We start from the raw sequence: 21,146 nt of genomic DNA on the forward strand, positions 1-21,146 counted from the left end.
ATCTGTCACCAATGAATTCCTTTAATCTTTGATGAGAAGCTATTTATATTTTCAGTCTGTACCATTTCTTGCACCAAAGAATTCTATAGTTAGTTACTTCTGTTTGAAGTAAAACATCTTGCTTCTGCTAAAGTAACCCTTCCACTTCAAATCTTTTATCTTCTGGATTTTCAGCCTGTGCTTATTCTTTATGATTTGTAGGTTAAAAAAGATTTTTTGAATCATTTTTATTAATCATCTAACCAACAGAGGTGGTCAGCTTGAACCAAAACAAGCTAAAACAGCTGCCCCCCCCGCACAAAGGGGGGCCTCATTATAACACAACAGGGCAAAACCAGACATGAGACAGTTAAGCCTCAGTTCTTTTCGCTGTAGACCAAACATCTTTTTATATGCAGATGCCCCACTAAACACCAGTTAGCAGCGCACCACCACCACAATCATAAGGTGCAGAAATCTTGCCGGGAGCTCCCCATGCGTCATTCATAGAGTCAGCCTCCTCCTCAGCCACAAACAAGTTAAAAAAAAAGGATTTTTAACAAAACTTCTCTGCCTTTTTCTAGTAGCCACAATTTCCTGAACTTAAAATAATTTTGTTTTCTGCAATAGTGCTCCTTCCTTTATATTCTTTCCTTACATTTTTCAGAACTTCCTCTAGCTCTGTTCTGGTCTTTCTTGAGATGCAACGACCAGAATTGCCTGATGGAAACTGCATTGCCGACTGTAGAGTGATGCAGGCTCAGCACTGACGTGATCTCAGGACACTTCCACATGAGTGCTTCCCAGCCTCCTGCTTTCCCTACAGCACTTACCCACTCCCAGCAGTAATGTTTCATTTGCATGCGGCGGTGCTCAGTGAAGCCCAATTTGAAGCCAGAGATGGGGGTGAAGGTGGAGGAACTCTTCCAGCAGCTTTTATATCCCCGTGATGCAGTGAATTATGTATTTTAGAAGGACCCTCGGAGAATCTGGAATAGGTTTTTTACTCATCCAGTCCAAGCAACTTATTTTAAGGATGAAAAAAACATTGCAGAATTAAAACAATTCACCCCCAAGCCTTACAGCTAGTAAAATGGCAGAGATGTCGAATTAGGTTGTTTTCTTCTGTGAGCAGTGCCCCATTGGTGTGAATGGTAATTTATTAGCCTGTGTAATAAATGTGCATGCACACTCTTGCGCTTCTAATTTTAGTAATTATTCTTGGCCTTGTGGTAGTATGATACATCATGTGAAATTCCTTGAAAGTGGGTAAAAGATTCTTGTAGCGTCCTGTGTACCATACTCTAGCATTTGATCTAATTTTTAAAAAGACAGAAATGGGTGGTGTGGAGAACTTACACCTTTGAACTACAGTCTATTAGCAATTTCAGATGAGATCAGGCATGTTCAGGGTGGTATGGCTGTAGACTGGTAGCAATTTCAAATAAAATTATACTAATTTCAAAAATCAGACTACCAATTAATATATACTATGATTGTAAAATTTTAAAATGTGTATTATAGTAATATGAAGATAATTTGGACTGCTATATAGTTTAGTTTTCAGTATATTCATTATTTTTAGTAGTTAATTACATTTATGATAAAAATATCTGATAACAGATATATGTGAATTTAAAAATATTCTCCATGAAATGTGCAACTTATTCAGTGGTATGCTATAAATAAAATTAACTCCCCAGTATTTTACCAAATTCATATGTAAGGTTAGGGAGTACTATTTGAGTGTTTACTATGTCTTGATACATTTATGTGTATACCACATTTTCTCCTTAAAATACTGCAGGAATGGTGAAGTTATTCTTACATTTGTATTAGTTTATGCAGTCAATACTTGTTGAGTCGCTACTGTGTGTAGGTCCTGAGGGTGCCAGGTGAGCTGGTGATGCAGAAGCTTTAGACCCACAGGAGAGCAGTCACTGTCAGTCATGGTCGGAGGTTCTGGAGAAACAGATAGGCAGAAGGATGACCCCCCGCATGGGGGTCATGGGTCATCTGGGTGGGCCAGTTCTATTCATGGCTCCTTGAAAGTGGAGCAGAGAGGCAGAAGAATGAGTGGGTCAGAGAGATGTGACCTGAGGACTCAACCCCATCCTGCTGGCTTTGAGGATGGAAGAAGGAGCCATGAGCCAAGGAACGGGGGCAGCTCCAGAGGCTGGAATGCCAAGGAGACAGACTCATCTTCAGAGCCTCTCCACAGAGACACAGCCCTGCCTGCTGACAACTTGATTTTAGTCCAGTGAGACCCCTCTGAGAAGCTAACTTACACAACCATGAGGCAGTGGTTGCGGGAAGCCCCTACGGTTGTAGTGCCACGTTCCAGCTGCCACGGCCCACCAAATGCCATGGGAGGGGGACCCATGGGTGCTCCGGGATGAAGTGCCCTATAGGTGTGGAAGGTGTCTGCTCCAAGTTCTGCAGGGTAAGTAAAAATGAACGCAGTGGGGAGGGGAAGGTGAGCGGTTGGGGGGGGGGGAGGGAAGAGGAAGGATATTTAAGGTACAAGAAGTAAAAAGTAAAGCTCTGGATGTGACAGAGACTGCGACCCCTGAGGTTTAGGAGTCGGTTCATTTTGGTAGGTAAACACAGCGTGAGGCTGGGGGCGATGAGGTGACTCCTAAGGAGGTGAGTGTGGACTCGGACCGTGGAGGACCCGGTGTGCCCAGCAGAGTGCAGGGATGACGAAGTGGTGCTTGAGGAGACAGGCCATCCCGTGGGCGCCCTGTCTGCCCTGGTCCGACCCGCTTGTTCTGGAGCTTTCATAAGCAACAAAGTAGTTTTTTGTAACAGGTTGTTTTTCTGCAGGTTCCTGCAAAGTGAATATTTTTGGAGCAAACTCTCTTTTCCTACTGAGAACCAATAGATACTTTGACAGATTTACAATAAATGCCTTAGTTCCTGCATTCAGAATGTTTCACTGGGCACCAAAACTTGCTGCTGGTATTACCTGACCTGGTGGGCCCGATACTGTCTAAGACCCTGTGCTCCTGACCCTCCTACCTCCCTGTCCCTCGATGCTTCACATCAGGTTTTCCGCCCTCCCTCTGGCCTGGCCCCCTCATGCTTGTGGGGCGTGTCATTGTCTGTCGTGTCCAGAAGTCCTCTCACTTCGCCTGCAGGTTCTCAGACAGCTGCATCTTTTTCTTTAGCTTGCACATGTTTAGGTTTTGATAAAACTAGTACATGACTTTTTTACATTAGCTGTTTGCCATATAACCTGTTATGTGCACATGAATATTCTTAAAAACACAGGATATTGCAAATGTAAAATCACAGTGTTGGACTTTAGTAAGTTTTATAATTACTAAGTTTTATATGAGTGTTTTTAAAATAAGAATTATCTGTTCATGGTTGGTTAATTGCACATGGGTACTCTGATTTTTTTGTTTTCTACTGTCTTCTTTTTATTGTTGTTCAAGTACAGTTGTCTGCATTCCCGCCCCTGCGCAGCCATCCCCACTTCCCTCCCCTGATCCCCCCTGCCCCCGTGGTTATATCCTTGTGTCCTTCAACATGGCCTTTATTTGGCTACTCTGAAAAATATTTTTACTGTTCATGTTTTAATCATTGAAAATATGGGCAGGCTTAGGTGGAAGATAAAACACTACCACCAACAACCACCCAAATTCTGGTGGGTAACTTCTAAATTTAAAAAATTATAAAACTATACACAATTACCAAAAAAATTAAAAAGTGCTAAAAGGCTCATAATAAAAATGATCATTCTTTCACTAATCATCACAATTCCCCTTCATGGGGCAACTACTTTCTCTTCTTTTAGCTTCTCCTGATGTCATTGACTCATTTCCATAGTCTAAATAAAATGAATATGCCATTATCTTCCAATTCACTAATATTGGACATTGTTTATGGACATGGTGTTCTGGTAAATACAAGGTGGGGCAAAAATAGGTTTACAGTTGTGAGTATGTGAAACAGTTCATTCTTGTATTCTTTGTTAATTATTGTATTATTTTGCATAAGCACAACTGGAACCCTAACATTGCCCCCCTCACCCCCCTCCTCCCAGTATATAGGATATAGTTTTCTTATGCCATCATTCTCTTCCCTTCCTCATCATCGATTTTGTTTTACTTTTTAAAATTGTGGTAAAATATACATAGCATAAAATTTGCCATCTTAACTATTTATGCAGTTCATTGGTATTAAATACAATCACATCATTGTACAACCATCATCACCATCATCCTTGTGACTGTTTTTGTCATGTAGACTGAAACCCTACACCCACTTAACTCCCGATTCTCCCCTCGGCCCCAGCCCCTGGCAGCTACCATTCAACTTTCCGTCTCTGTGTATTTGACTACTCTAAGTACTTCACGTAAGTGGAATCATGCAGTATTTGTCTTTTTGTGACTGGCTTAGAATACTTGGTGTGATGTTTTTAAGGTTCATCCATGTTGGAGCATCTGTCAGGATTTTCTTTTAAGGCTGGATACTATTCCGTTGTATGTATATACAGTGTTTTGCTTCTCATCCATTCACTGCTGGACACTTGAGTTGCTTCCACAGTTTAGCTGGTGTGAGCAATGCTGCTGTGAACCTAGATGTAAACGTATCTCTCTGAGACCCTGCTTTTAGTTCTTCTGGGTATGAACCCAGAGGTGGGATTGCTGGGTGATATATTAACTTTATTTTTCATGGTTTTGAGGAACCGCTATCTATTTATTTCCACAGTGGCTACACCATCTCATTACTGAATTTCTAGATAGGCAGATATTCAGTGTTGACATTATTATGCCTGTCTACATAACATTAACAGCCAAGCACTGAGATTTACTATAATTTTACTTCCTCTGTTTGTTTTACCTGAAATTAATAATTGCTTTATTTTTATACGCTTATTTTCCTTTGTGCCTATTGCTACTTCTTCCCACATTTTCCAGTGTCCTGACAGTACAATTTCCCACAAAGTCGAACACATTAAATAATCTGTCACTACTAATTTCTTCCTGTGGAGACATGCTTTCTAGGTCTGCTGCAGAGCCATCCTCCTGGGGATTTTTCCATGCCTTCCTCCTAGTCTGGGATCCCTGTTTCCTGGATCTCATGGGTTCTTGTTTTGTTCAGGGTTTTTTTTGTGTGTGTGTGTCTTATTTTAGGTTATTTTTTCACTTTGTCAGGGTATATCCTTTGTTGATTTTGTCAAGTTAAAACAGGAACATGGTGGTTGGCATGGTGATGACAGCCTTCATCTGGTCCAGCTTGGATTCATCACCATCTTTTCTGAGATCTCCTCTCACCGTCAGCACGAGAGCTGCTGCTGGATCTCCTGTCTTCCTGCTTCTCGTACTTCCTTCCTTCTTTTATCTTTATTTTTCATTGTTGTGCAATTCCAGTTGTCCCCATTTCCCCCCCATTACCCTCCCCTGCTCTGCCACCCACCCTCCCCACTTGCATCTTCCTTCTGGATTTACAAACAGTTTTGTGGAGGAGCTCTCTTAGCAGCCTCTTGAAATATGATGTTGGGGAGGTAATTTTAAAGGCATATCATAAATAGATCTTCATTATTCTGTAACGACTCATTATAATACCATAATAAGGGCTGAGAAATATGGAGATAGAAAAGATTGCTTCTGCCCATAGTGAGTTTACAGAATAGGTGGACAGACAAGAAATCTCTGTAGTAGAGTTAAAGTAAAATTTAAGAGTGAATGAAGGTCAAATTCCAAGGGCTTTCCCAGGATACATGTGATTAATTTCTGTATGAAGAGGAGTACTGACCTTTTGTGAACTCAGAGAAAGCACACCTAACTGGCCTCAGATGTTTCGGAGGAGATAGTCATTAACCTTTAAAGGATTGGTAGCATTTCGATAAGTGGAGATGGTTGGAATGATATTCACATGTAGATATAAAATTTTTATGTGGACATGGTGTTAAGAATATTCTAGAGAAAAGGGAGCATACGCCACCTTGGCCCTAACGGAGTATTGGGAGTATAGAGAACTCAAGGATAAAGCTGGAGAAGAAAACTAGTGACGGGCTCAGAGGGCACCAAGTCCCAGGAGAAGCAACACAAATTTATTCTGCAGGCAGCCAGGCACTGCTGGAGGTTTTTAGTAAGTGTGTGCCAGGGTGAGGTTGCTCACACTCCAGAATGCCATAGAAATGGAATCATGGTGTGCAGATTTTGTGTCTGGCTTCTCTCAGTTAGCATGATGCATGTGGGGTTTCTCCACATGGTTTCCTGTGTTTGCTTCATTTGCAGCGTGCAGCGGTGTTCCATTCTGTGCGTGTGCCACGGTTCAGCTGTGTACCCGCTGATGACTTTTGGGTTTTTGGCCGTTATGAATAGAGCTTCTATAAACTTTTGCACATGGGTTTTCTGTAGACACACTTTCATTTCTCTTGAGTACATACTTAGGATTGCTGGGTTGTATCTTAAGTGCATGGTTACTTTATTTTTAAAAAATGCCAAATTCCTTTTCAAAATGGCTGCACCATCTTCTACCCCTACTTGCAACATGTGGGACAGAGTTGCAGTTATTCTGCATTCTCACCGACACTGGATGTGCTCATTTTTAAAGCCCTCTGGAACACAGTGATGTCTCATTGTGGGTTAAATTGACGTTTCTCTGGTGATTAATGATGCTGAGCATCTTTTCATGTGCTTATTTGTCACCCATATATCTTCTAGGATGGTGTGTCTGTTTAAATCTTTTACCCATTTTTTTTAAAGAATGTGTTTATTGATGTGTGAAAAAAATAACTGTTCATTATACATTTGAAGAATGCTGAAAGGCACAAGTAAGAAAATAAACCACCTTAAATAGAAACACCGGAAATAACCATTTTAATATTGAGTTAACATGCAAATAGAAGGACAGATGGATGGATGGTGATGAATGGATTGGTAAGTGTATGGACGATTAGAAAATATACGTAAATGAGATATTACATGTTCTGATTTTTAAAATTGGGATATAGTTCATCACATATACCATGAAATTCACAGTTTCAAGTGTACAAATAAGTGGATTTAGCATACTCACCATGTTGTAAAAACATCACCACACTCTTACTTTTTCTATATTTCACTACCGCTCATGGGCAGCCAAGCTCCATTGCATGCACTCCCAGCCCCCGTCAAGAGTTGGTCGGCTTTCTCTCTCTGTGGAGTTACCTCTTTCGGCGACATTTTATGGAAATGAAATTGCACCGCATGTGGCCTTTTGTGTCTGGCTTCTTGCACTTGGCATAATATTTTCAAGGTTCGCACATTGTAGCGTGTATTGGTAATCTGTTCCTTTTTATGGCTGAGTAATATTTCCTGTAAGGATATATTCCATTTTGTCTATCAGTTCCCCTCCCAACTGATGGATATTTGGGTTGACTCTATCATTTGGCTGTTATAAATAATTCTGCTATAAACATTGGTGTATATGTTTTTGAGTGGCTGTATTTTTTCACTTCTCTTGGGTTGAAGTACCTAGGAGTGAAATTGGTTATACCTATTCTTAAAATTAAGTTGTTCATTTTCTTATTATGGGGCCTTGAGGTATACAAAGTTTTAAAGGTTGAGTTTACAGGTATGTGTATCTCTTAGGTCATGCAACCTCAGAATAGTTCTATGTTTTCATTTTAATGTAGATTTAATGAATGGTTTATAAAAGCTTGATTATCCAATATCTTCCAAAAATATTATGAAATCAAATTAAAGAACCAATTTGTATTGATCTGAATTGTTTAAGACATATAAAGTAAGCCCTTTACATTATTTCAATTTTTATCTTAAATGTTTCTTCAGAATTGACTTGTTCTAGAATTCATTTAATCACTTCTTGTTTACACATTTATTAGTGTTGCCTTTTGAGCATCAGGCATTATACTAAGGTATTGAAATAAAACATACTATGGGGAATGATGTAACATACAATGACTTATGAAATGTAGTCATTTTACCATATGGATGTTATTTTTGTTAATAGTTGTTGTGTGTCTCTCTCCCCTTCTCACAACTGACATTACCTCTCCATTAAGGATCACTCAAGACACAAGTATCAATAAACCTCCCAGTTAGGCTGGGCACTTAAATGAAGGCTCCCTGGCGGCTGCCCGTTCACTTTTTCTTCAGGGCGTGCGTGATGTGGACTGTCGCACTGTGAGTAACGGAGACGCACCTGTCCTGTCGCCCCTTGCAGCGTGGCTGACCGACAGAGCGCCTTGGAGGCTGAGCTGAGGACAGTGCAGGCCTCTCGCAAGGACCTGGAGAACTTCCTGAAGTGGCTCCAGGAAGCAGAAACCACCGTGAACGTGCTGGCGGATGCCTCTCAGCGGGAGAATGCCCTTCAGGACACTGTCTTGGCCAAGGAGCTCACACAGCAGATGCAGGCAAGTGCACGGGGAAATGTGGGCCGTAGTTATTAACCATGGATACTTATTACCTTTAGAAGGTGAGGTGGACGCCTTATTCTGTTATGAAATCCGTGCTCTCCTGTGAATAATTGGTTTCTGGAAATAATATCTATAAAATACACTTACTTAATAATTGAGGAAAAGCACTTTGTTTTATGGAAGTAATAATTGTTTATTTAGACTTCTAGGCTCATATCTTTCTGTTTTCTGTCATTTTAAGTCCTATTACAGTTAGCCTTATTGAGTCTTACATTATAAGAACATTTCCTCTTAATATGAAGTTGTTTCTTTCTCCATTTATTATAAATACTTAATCTAAAAGCTGTAAAGGCTCTATGGTTTAGTTTATAGCTAAGAACATTGGGTTTGAAGGTATTACTTTTATGCCTTTGGCTTGATAAATATGACATATTCAGTCTGAGGCTCAAGTTTTCCTTCTACAGGAAATGTGATCATACGAAATGGTCCCTTTAAAAAATGCATGAGGGATCTTACAAAGCACATCTACACCCTCTTCCTGTCCCCAAGCACAACTGGGTCGGTGTCCTTGAGCTTCCACTTTCTTTGTGTACAATGACGCACTCTTGCCAGTCACAGGCCTTCTCGCTTAGAACTTGGTGTAAAATCTGTGTCACTGGAGAAGTCTCCTGGCTAGTTATTTTATATTTTAATCCAGTGGCAAGGGGGAGAAGTCATTAAGAATATGAAGCAAAAGAGGGATGCAGTGGGATTTGTATCTCATAGGAGTCTAGCTGACGGTATTAGGAGGAATGGGTGTGACCTGGGCAAGGCAAAGCAGAGCAGCCTGTTGGGATATGCTTGTAGCCAGCTGGTCCGAGGTAATAGCCAGGCATGAGGCAGTGGCAGGGGGCGTAGATGTAATGAGTCGATAGTATGGGTCCACTGAGGGAAGGGGAGGGAGTGGAGACAAAGAGGAATGCCAGGAGGTTTTGGAGCCTGACATTGGGAATAGAGGAAAAGAAAATGTCAGAGCAGCGGTGCGAGTTCGTGGGGTGTGTGATGGGAGGGTACCGTTCACTCCGGCCACGCTGAATGGCATCCAGGAGGAGATGCCTGGTATGCAGCTGTCACTGTGGATCTGTGCTCGACGGGGGACTTTGGCCAAAGATGCAGAAACTTTTTGTTGTTGTTTTTGAATGAAAGTCTATTACTGACGGTTCAGTTTATCTGTTTATTCACATGTATTTATTCCTGGTTGTCATGCTCCCATTCTAACATAGTATCATTTTAATTACTGCTTTTTTAAAATGTATGCTTTACCCTTTAGCAGTACCGGTGAGTTGGGAGGCTCTGATTCTCTCCTGGTTAAAATTAAGCTGCCCTGCCGCTTCTCCCAGGCGGTGGTAGAACAGGTGGCTGTTTTGCTCTCTAACCATAGGTGCTTTGGGCTTCTTGTATTTTCATCTCCTCTGTTTTCTTTCAGCCTAACTTCCATCCTCTTATCCTACAGGTTCAGATTTTGGTTGTCTAGATTGTTTCAAATCTCCCCCTGTCCCCAGCTCCACACCTAGTGTAGTGTTGGGGTGAGGGGCATTCCTGTGTCATGGAATGTCCCCTGCTGGTTCAGAGAGAGGAGTGACAACTGCGGGTGTTTTGATAGCAGTTTTGTTGGCATATAACTCATACGCAATACAGTTCATCCCTTTAAAAAGTATCATGCAATTCTTTTTAGTGTATTCACAGTTGCACAACCGTCATCACAAGCAAATTAGAACTTTCTCATCACCTCTACAAGAAACCCTGTGTATGTCCCTGGGCTCTCAGCTGTCCGTCTCCCATTCACAACTCTGTAATCCCCCACCCCTAGACAATCACTAGTCTACTCTCTGTTTCTATCTATGTGCTTACCAACTTAATATTTTTAACTGTATCATCACTGGACTGCCTCTTCCAGTGTTGCCTCTGTGTAGCTATTTTGGCATTGCTCGCCTGTCCAGAAGGAGGCAGTATAGGTTCTAGGCATAGACCTGCCGGGGAAAAACAGCACACAGGCAGAAGCTCACGAAAACACTGCCTGGTACACATACCTCGGTGAGACCCAGTCGAGTTCTTTAAATCATGCTGAGATCCAGGACTGAGAAGGCAGAGGAAATAAAACAAGAGCAACACACACTTGAAAATACCATGTTTCTTTTAAAGAATCGTGACACCAGTAGCGAAAGGTGAAAATGCAGCACCCCCCGGTTGCTAGCTTGAGCAGGACACTGGTAATGAGAAATGTCTGGGTTCTATTTTTGGCTGTGCCCTTTGACACTGTCATTTAATCATCTGGGTTATTTTGCTGATTTGCTAATAAGAATTTTACCCCACTGGATATTTATAGTGGTCTTTGAGCTGTACATGCCTATAAAACTCAAAAATTCTGTACTTGGTTTTTACATCACATAATCATGCCTTATATTTCTTACTCATTAAATTAAAACAGCTTTATGACAGATAAAATGAGATCATGAAATGCTGTCTAAGGGGAAATGTGGAAATTTGGAAGGTTTGGTAGTCAATTACAGACTTTTTCTGTTTTATTGACTTGGCTGTTCAATTAGAGGAGTCCTCACCTAACATTAGAATTTGATTTCGAATTGCTTTCGTGCTAGACAGCCTCTGGGAGCCCATGGGTGACACTGCTTTTAGGGTGTCTAGGTAAAGCCACATACCCCCTGCAGGTATTTTTGTTTTGCTTCATTTTGGTTTAGGTGATCTTGTTGGGAGACCTGTCCGGAGGTGATTTATTGGCACTTAAGGGACAGGCTGATAACATTAGAGTCGGATACCCTCGTCTCTTCTCAAGATTTATAGCAGGGTCCGTTCACTCATTGCACGGAGCACCGCCAGAGCTGCATTTGCTCAGTGCTGAACGCATCCCTCTTTGCAGCGAGAGAGCGAATGCTACTTGATCTCTTAATGTAAACCTGCTAGGAGGCATGCACCGTGGTGGTGAAGTGTTGAATCTCTGCTCCCAGGGGATGTCTGCTTTGTATCTGCAGCTTTAATGTTTCACTTAATATCCTTTCTGGCTACTGAGCGCGCTCCTCTCCAGCAGCAGGCAGCGTCTGGCCGCTCAACTTGTTTCGTTCCCTGGCCATGCCGGGCTGAGCCAGTACTGGCTGTGAGCTTCTGCTGGGGGGCTTTCTGGGTGGCATTTGCATACGTTTTTTTAATTTGAGAAGAAGTTGAAGGGATACCAGCCTCCTTCTGCCAGGAACCTGAGCCCCCGTATCTTTCAAATGCATTCCTGGAAACGAGCATGCTCAGACAACTGGCAAATCATTGTCCAGTGACCAGGAGGAAATGATCATTGCTCTTCATTTATAATGCAAATTCTGAGGTGTCTCCAGAAGTGTGGTAAACTTAAAATGATGGCTGTGGTGAGAACGTCGCTGCAGAAAGTTGTGTTTTTGTTACATCGTTTGCAAAGGATGGCAGTTTCTTCTCCTCGGTATCAGAAGCTCTGCAAGGTAACTAGTGACTGAAAATAAGGGTCTCTGGGTGTCTGACAATTCTACTGTTTCTCCGGCTCTAAAAACTAATCTTGTAGGGTTCTGGTCAGGGAAAGATTCCTTTTCTTAGCAACTGATTGTGAAAGCTGTTAGAGGGAATTGCTAATTGGATTTTGTTTAAGAATCAGGAACAAGTACTGTTCTTTGCTCATGTTATTTTGCAACTATCAAAATCTTGTTTTCTGAGAAGGGCTAGTGAACTGTTGAGGAAGACACAGCAAAACTACATCGACTGAGACCTGTTACCTCTGTGATACTTTGCAGTGTCTTAATATTGAATGGCACGTTAGCCTTATGGAAATTTCAGTAAATTTAAAGGAAGAGTTTAAAGCAGTCTTTCAGTAGCTTACTTAAAAATCATCCATTTCTTTATAACTGATAGTTTTTTTTTCAATTTGAAGATTAAAGCACATCTTGAAAACTATTAGACTTATTCTCATACAGTATCCCTTATATTGGTGAATCTTCATATATTACAGTTGAACTTAAAGAACTTAATTTTATTTGGGCAGGTGGGTGAGCGCACTTGCAGGGGGCAATTGGTGTGACAGCTGCGAATTTGAAACACCACCTAAACCTAAGCCCCTGAGTGAGCTCCTGTGTGTCTTAAAGCTGGCCATTAGGTTTTTGATCATAGTTTTGTTTATTTGAACTGTGTTACACTATCTCATTACTTTTGTTAAAACTTGGGGGGTTTGATAGGAAAGGAAGGAATTACGACAGGAATGTTGGAGCAATGTATAGCATACTTCAGTACAGTATTCTTCCTTCACATCATACCATGCCCACGAATGTAGCTTATCATCCCCTTAGCTGCCCAGCCTCATTGGTAATGGGGACAGCTGTCTTTAGGACAGTATTTTGTTCATGGTGATATAAAACATGACGTGTCCAAGCCCTCAACGTTGCTAACTATCTGGCAGCAGATTGGGGGCGGGTGAGGAAGGCAGCATTCTATTAATTTTACCATATTAGGTTTTTATGTCCCCTCTTCGGCCAATTAAATGTGTGTCTATCTGAAAACTTTTTTTTCCTTGAAAAGTTTTAGGAGACAGATTTAAGTAGTGAGGTATTTGCAGAAATACTTAGAAGTGTTTCATTTGCATAAGAAGCTCATTAAAACTTACCGTGGCTTAATAATTCAGATGTAAAAATGTGTTAGTTAATTATTTCAGTGTGTTGTGTTTTAGTCCACTTCAGAGAATACATTTATGGTACAACATTTATGTATGACTTGAACAGGTAGTTTTGATAACAGAGAAAAAAGCTCATTCACTAATGAGTGTGATATTTCTTTTAACGACAAATATGAATATGTAAAGCATTCTTCTTTATTAGCTGGGTCATTTTTCTGATTTATTTGTATGCATACTTTCACAAAATCAAGTATTTTTTCCTCAAATCATATGACCAAAGTATTAAGTTAGCAGGAGGTATGAAGCAGTAGAAGTTCAAATACTAGACAAAGTTGCTTCATTAGTTTCATAATTATACCAAAAATAAACAGAAGTTCAGTTACTGAAAGCATTAGGTAAATCAATTCTCACCAGAAATACATTTTGGGCAGACTACTTGAGATTTACAATTTCATGAGGAACACATTAAAATAGAAATATTTAGAAAGATGCTATTTTTCTCCTTTAGGAAATTAAAAATTGCAGTTGAAATGATATCTTCCACATTTCACAGATACAAAATTAACATCTGCCCAGATAATGAAATGAGAAATGTACAATTCCAGTACTTTCCAGCAGGTGTCAATATAAGGCAATGATATGTGAAATTTTGTCTAAAGAACTGGAAATCCAGAATAGGAAGTGGCGCAATTACTATGAAATAAATCAGCTAGTAACAGATATAACTTATTTGCTTGGTTATATTTTGGAAACTGATCTCAGTTATTGGGTATGTTAACTTAATGATGTAAATAAAAGTGGCAGAATTAACTATTAATTAACAGTTGCCATCTCAAACATTGACACAGACATTTATACCAACTAAAAATAGTTAATTGTGGTACTTAAAGGTTTAAATAAGTTTGGTATTTATTTGCTTTAAGACATTAGCAGTAAATGCTGTGATGACTTCATCTGTACCTGCGCCTTCTGCATTCTCTAAATTTAGTTTCTTAGAAAGGAAGTGCTGCTTCAGTGTTGTTTCAGTGTTGCTTCATGAAAACATAGATGCAGTACATTGTAAACATGTTACAGACTGACACAAGCGTGAAACAGTGTTGCGTAATCTAAGGGAGACATGAGTATTTTAAATTGATTTTGCTTTTTAATCCCCCTTTTTTTCCTTTTTTGGGATCTCTCGTTTTACCTATTATATGGAAAGTCTGTCTTTCTTTAAAAATTAAATTTATTGGGAAATACTGTCTTTTATCACACTTTTTCCTCTGAGGTACCTTTACCTTGTCTTTCTTTGCTTATTTTCGTGCCTCTCTGGAGTGTCAGAAAATAGCTTGTGTGTTACACAGCTGAGAGTTTGTGTCGAATATTCTCATTTTGTGTTTGTTTTCTTCCCCTTGGACGCTTTGGGAAGAGGGGAGGAGGGAAAAGAGGCGCTTGGCATTCACAGCCCCCGGAGTTAAACCGTGCTTTCCCTTCGCTCACCCTCCTCACACACTCTCTCGTACTTTTTTGCTTTAAAAAATATTCCTCCCTGGTTATACAGCCCATAACATTGGTCAGGAGACAGAAACATAAGTGCTGCTTTCTTGGCGATCTAATTAGCAACATTGAAATTGCCCTGATGACCTAAAATCACCTGATGCCAGGTGCTAATTTTTCCCGATTTGGTTTTGAGTGCATAATTCCTTTAAAATATTAACAACTATGAGAATAATTTTTTGAAATACATCACAGTGAATAATTTAGAAAGTTAAAATTTATTTAAATTTATTTTTGATTGTCATCTGATTATTCTGAGATATTTTATCATCAAACCTTGAGATTAAAAACTGATTGAATTATGTTGAATCGGAAAGGAATTTAGTAATGTCCTGATTTCTTTCTTAGGGCCAGTTTTCATAAAGTATTTATTCATTGAGGACATGGTAAAAAGCAGCTTTTTGTAGAGTAGATTGGGATGTGAACCCTTATAGGAAGATGAGAAAAACATATAATTAACATTCTAAGTTGAATTTCTTATGATTGAAGCATTTACCAATTTTAATGTAGGTAGTACAGCTTTTATTTGCCTGCATGTATATGGAAATGACTTCAGCTTACGTGGCTTTAATTGTTGCCAAACTTTTTTGATCATGTGGTCCTATCAGTAAAACAGTTTTAAATATCTGTCCACCCATCTATCTAGAAATCACACACACACGCCATGGGGAAGATCACGCATTAAATATTAGTAGAGCGTAGTTCTGTTCTCACTTTCTACTGGTCCCTTCCTGCACCCCGGACGGCGGTCTTGTTCTCTGTGTGGGGCACATGCTGTTTTGGTGGCTGCCAGTCCCCACATACAGAGAATGTGTGCCGATCTCAGTCGTGCCTGCAAAGCCCTGTCCTCTGTGGGGTCAGAGAAGTGGCCCCTGAGTGCTCTGTGACGAATGAGAGCAGACTGGGGCCTCCACCCAGCAAGTCTGGGTTGACAGGCAATGTCTACCTACTGAAGGCTTGCTATGCGTGGGAGAGCATGCATGTGTGTGTGGTGTGTGTTCATGTGTGTAGATTCTCACGTGTAGACAATAGAAGGCTATGAAGAGGCTTGTAGGGTCAAGGGGCAACAAGGTTGTATGGCCACAATGGCCCAGGGTCTCTGAACAGATCTTCAAGTTCACTTATGGAGTAAGTTCGCACACCGTTTTTCATCTACATGCATGGGTCCCCTTTAAATAGAGATAGTTAAGGCCAAGGATATGTTTTTAAAGACAGCACAGAATGCAATGGTGTATTTTCAAATAATTTACACCCCATACTGAAAAATTACATTTTTTATTTCGCTACCCTTTTTTTTTTTCAGATTAAAAACGATCCTCCCTTGAGTGATTAAATCCTCAAGTGTTCTAGGGGCTAGGTGCGATGGGGCTTTTCTTTGTTGCGATCTGAGTGTTGAGATGTATACATTTTACGTTCCTCCCATAATCAAATAGCACTCGTATTGTTTGGACCACGGAAAAGGTCAAAATCACGGTCTCCAGCCTGGAGGTAGAACTCTAGTTGATCATGTATGAGCATGGTCTCTTCTTGGTTTTATGAGAAATTCTTGTTGCAATTAGTTCAGAAGATTTCTTAAAGGCTGAGGCATTTAATAGAGAAATGCCCGATGTGGAAGGATATGCCTGCATCCCACCTGTCTCCCTCGAGGCCTTGGGCCTGCTGCGTCTGCGCTGTCGGGCACCTGGGCGGGTGACTTCCCTGACCCTCCCCCTCCCTCTGCGCTCCCTCGGGGGCGAGAGGACAGAGCGGAGTGAGGGAGTCGAGAGAGACAGCACCCATGTCCCTGCGTGTCATCAGGTACAGTGGGCCCCTCATTCGTGCTTTCGCTTTCCTCAGCTACCCACGGCCCACCGTGGTCTAAACGCATTAAATGGAAACTTCCAGAAATAAACAATGTATCCGTTTTACATTTTGCTCCATTCTTAGTAGCGCGGTGTGCCCTTGTGCCTTCCAGCCGTGCCCTGCTCGGGTCGCTGGTCTTCCCCGTCCAGCGCATCCATGCTGCATGTGCCGTATGATCCTTTGAGAGACACCACTTTCGCATAACTTTTATTATAGTCTATTGTTATAATTGTTCTGTTTTATTATTCACACTTTTATTACAGTATGTTGTTATAATTGTTCTATTTTACTATTAGTTATTACTGTTAATCTCCAGCTGGGCCTATGTTAAACTTTATCATAGGTTTGTATATATAGGAAAAGAACATAGAATATGTAGGGTTCGATATTGTCTGTGGTTTCAGGCGTCCACTGGGGGTCTTAGAGTGTACCCCCTGCAGGTAAGGGGGTGCTGCTGTGTTTTCTTGTGTCTTCCAAAAGCTTCAGTGCTATTTTAGATGACAGCCTGATCTCCATTTTGCCATAGCTCTCCAAGACAATGCATATTTGAAAATTATTTTTAAAAAAGTTATCTAATTTACTAACATTTTGTTAATCAGAAAACTCATGCTATCAATGACCTTTAGCTAAAAGCAGTATAATTAGATGTAATACTTTGTGGCTTAACTAAAAAAATAATTAAAACCACATCACAAGATTGAGTTTTAGATTGTGCTTGAGCAGTCAAGATATCATTTGTAAAAGTCTGGGTCAGTGTTAGAGTAGCATTGTGGGTGTGGACAAAGATGTCCTTTTTTGTTATTTGCTGATGGTGACTAAAATGTTAATGATATGTTTTACCGAGGGGTAAAACTTATTAAATTTCAAGGGGAAATTTCTAAGTTTAATGCACAACTAGATTTTAAATGTATAGACAGTATCCACCCCCTCTTACCAGTGACTAGGAATATTGCCAACTTCTTTTAGTATACTTGGTACTTTATTTTTTAGCTCTCTAAACGAAGCAATTAGTAGAACTCCTACCGCAGAGATAGAAGAATATAGAACACTTCATGCTGTGGGAGCAGTCTGCGTTTCCCAGAGTTCGTTCGTTTCTGGGCAGGGTAAATAAGTCCAAGCAGCTGAAATTGGAAAGGATGTGAAGTGCACCTGATGGTTTCTCTTCTTTTTCCTTCTTCTAATTTGTTCAGTTCTATGGAATTTTAGATCAATTTATAAAACAGCTCACCTGTAATAGCAGAACCTTTTCCTGCTTCATAAATAATGGGCTGATAGGAGAGGATAGCTTGATAAAGTTTAAGCAAGAGTTTTGGAAAAACAGCAAACCTTGAAAGAAGACCTTGAACTGTTCCACAATGCCATATTTTACTTTTCAGATAATTGAAAGAAAAATAGCCAAATACAGCAATAAAATAACCACAAGCATTCATCACTGAAAAAGGCTTGTTACCACTGATGCAATTTCCTTTAATTTTTCGAGTGTTTTCTCATATCTTTCATCATCAATACATAGAGTATTAATAACTAACTGTATTATTTATCTTTAAGAGACAGGTAGCAAAGAACTTGTAATTAACTTCCATCGAACAAATGGTGAAACAGGTTTTGTAAATCGGCAGGTTAAGGAACATATCATTAATTTCTCAGCTAGCATGTGGCGTAACTTGAACTAAATATAGGTTTTCTGATCCAATGCTTATTTTATACTTAATTTCAGATAGTTTTAGGAATATTTTAACACTGCTAGTTTTATGGGGTAGAGATGAGTTGTTTCCTCCCAGAAGTTTAATGAAAGCAAAATGAAATATGTTCTTTTTAAAACTACCTTGCTATTTGAGTTCTGGCTACATACTTGGAAAAGAACAAAGATTTTGTTCTAGTTTAAATTTGTCAATAGTATGCTTTCTTAGTGGGCTTATTTTGCAGTTTTATAAAGAAGATAGATTGGTTCATTTTAATGCAAATTAATATAGTCAGTTCTGGGTTTTGAGTCACAATTTAGGTTGGTTTGAGTTTCTGTACCATAAGTATTGAATTATGTGTTCACTGAACTTAATTCTCTACATTCAAATGTAGTTGTTTATCATTATATGTAAAAGGGCATAATAGCTCCTTAAAAAATAAATTGAAAAGTCAGTCAACTAATTTGCTAGATTGGGTATTTCCTATTAAGGATTTTCTTTAACGATTCAACTCTAATTGGCGTGGTGAGCATAACATACAGATGATCTATTACAGAACTGTACACCTGAAACCTATATAATTTTATTAGCAGTGTTACCCCAATAATTTCAATAAAAACATTCAAAAAAAGCAAAAAACAGTTCAACTCTAAGATCATATATTGAAGGGCTCTCCTGTACCAAAGGTACGTGTTAAGCAGCATAAATACAAAATACAACTTTGCATTTCCCATGTAAAACAGACAAGTTCAAACAACTTGTTCTGAAGAAATTTAATGGTTAAGAGAGTTCGTGCTACCCTGCAGGTTGACTGTGTGGCTTTGCTCTTCAGCAGTGATATTATGACCTTGGGCAGATCATTTAATATCTACATCTCAACTACCTTTTCAGAAAATGGAGTTGGAATTGTGTCTGTCTGTGTCACAGAGTTGTGAGAATTTTAAAGTATTTATAAAATGGTGTCACAGAGCCTGGCACATAGTAAGATGCCACGTGTGTTGGGTACCCTTGTGACGGAGTCGGAGTTGGCTGTTAGCTCCAGTATCGTGATTTTCCTTGCACACTTGGTGGTTCATGTGTGGCTCAGACAAGGTGGTCGACGTGATGTGCCCGGCACAGTGCCTTGAACTCGGAGATTCCTTAATGTCTCTTGGGTGTTGGGTTGTACCATCATTTGTATCTTTATTCTTAAAAGGAACCCTTAGATCTTAAGGAGGGGATTCACAGTCCACTTCTCAGGAACTTTTCCCAAAGATTCATGCCCCACAGACTGCGACTCCCTGGGTCTGAGCCCGCAACACCGGTCATCCCTGCTTTTAACAACGGAGGAGGGAAAATGAACCTCTGAAGTTTTTCCAGGTTTATTTTCTCTCTGAGTCAGCTCAAAGGATTGCAAGAAAAAAACTCCCCTTGGCCCGTGAGCTTGTGACAGAGACTCCTGTAGGAGGAGTATGCCTCAGTTTGTGAGGACTCCTCTAGGTTGTTGATTGGGTTCCTAGACAGCACCTAACGTTCTAATGAAACTGATGTAGTCCTGATTTACTTAAAACATCACAGTAAGGAATCTGTTCCGTTACCAGAAACTGAACAAAGGGAGGGAAAGAAGTTATCTTTACTGTGATGAATATAGTAGGAAAAACAAACGTGTTTGGTTAGAAGAGAAGGAAAAGAAATACAGAAACTCTTAAATGTATTCTCAACACTTTTAAGAAGGTGTTTTTTGGTGCCAGTAGATTTGATTCTAAGTTCACTCCCAAAATGTTTAAATTTACTGTCCTTGGTATATGCATAGGTATACTACTCGTTATGACCCTTTTATGGGAGGTCATATGACCTTTTGACATTTGGTTCAAAAACAGATAGAATGAACAGTTTTACTTTTTTCAGGGTACATTTTATAAGAATTAAAAGAGATAGAGGAAAGGGGAACTAAGGGAAATTTTTTTTTGCTTAGAAATATTATCTGAGACCATATTGACTCTGGGCTCTGAATTTTAAAAGAGCAAGGTGTGTGTGTCACTACCCAGTGTGAGTCGCCCTTAGAATGGCATCCCTCATGCCAGCAAGGCCTATGGAAGCAGGGAAAGTATTGTTTGAAATCAGGTTTCTTTGGGGATTTTATAACCTTCCTTTTAGACTTATACATCAAGAGTTCTTTTCCATGTCATTAAACATTTTTTTTGAAGATTTCTTTATTTTTAGAAAGCGGGGAAGGGAAGGAGAAAGAGAAGGAGGGAAACATCAATGTGTGATTGCCTCTCATGTGCCCCCCTACTGGAGACCTGGCCTGCAACCCAGGCATGTGCCCTGACTGGGAATCGAACCAGTGCCCTTTTGGTTTGCAGGCCCGTGCTCAGTCCACTGAGCTACACCAGCCAGGGCTAAACCTTTTTAATATAAGATTTCTAACAGCGTAAATAAAATTCTACCTAATGGCTACAGGATTATTTATTCAAGCAATCTACTATGGTAACATAGCTACGTTATTGCCAGTGTTCTCATGATAAATACCTCTTGATGAACACCCTCATAAATCTTAGAGTGCATCCTGATGATTTCCAGGGTATGTTTTTAGAATTGACTAACTGGACCAAATGAACATTTAACGACATTTGCTAGGTATTGCCAAATTTCTCTCCTACAAGGCAGTGTCTGCTTACATGCCCACTAGCAACTTGAATACCTAATTTTCTGTACCCTCCCAGAAAAACGGTGTACCAATTAAAAATATTTTGTGAGATTGTTAGGTGAAAAATGCAACCATGTTGTAGGCTGTAAACGAAAACCTCGTGAGGGTAACTGATTTGCCTAAGTGTGGGACCGAAGAGTTGATTTCAAACGGCCTGAAATCCAGATGCTGAGCTGGGAAACCAAACACTAATGTCTAAAATGGGGCGTGACAAATGCCATGTAATAAAGCGAAAAGTTGTTTGAACACAGAAGAAAGAAAGCCAGTTTTGACTTGAAAATGTCAGGGAACTGTTTAGAGAGAAGACAGGGATCTTACGAAGTAAATAGAACTTAACAGAGCAGGTGATTTGGGGAATGAATAACC

At 40.1% G+C, this 21,146-nt stretch overlaps 1 protein-coding gene across 7 annotated transcripts in view; it reads left to right on the forward strand.

Moving 5' to 3' along the window:
• Positions 1 to 21,146, forward strand: part of UTRN (utrophin) — a 453,043-nt gene that overhangs the window by 222,489 nt on the left and 209,408 nt on the right. For 6 of the 7 annotated variants that reach the window (XM_045842802.1, XM_045842803.1, XM_045842804.1 and 3 more), the window contains one exon: positions 8,164 to 8,353. In XM_045842802.1, coding sequence (XP_045698758.1) covers positions 8,164 to 8,353 — 190 coding nt within the window. Of the gene's footprint in view, positions 1 to 8,163; positions 8,354 to 11,694; positions 11,854 to 21,146 lie in introns of those variants that run through there. The other variant, XM_045842808.1, reaches the window with a different exon arrangement.

Source organism: Phyllostomus hastatus, unplaced genomic scaffold, assembly GCF_019186645.2.
Source record: "Phyllostomus hastatus isolate PE091 unplaced genomic scaffold, TTU_PhHast_1.1 phas_contig_40, whole genome shotgun sequence".
Taxonomy (NCBI): domain Eukaryota; kingdom Metazoa; phylum Chordata; class Mammalia; order Chiroptera; family Phyllostomidae; genus Phyllostomus; species Phyllostomus hastatus.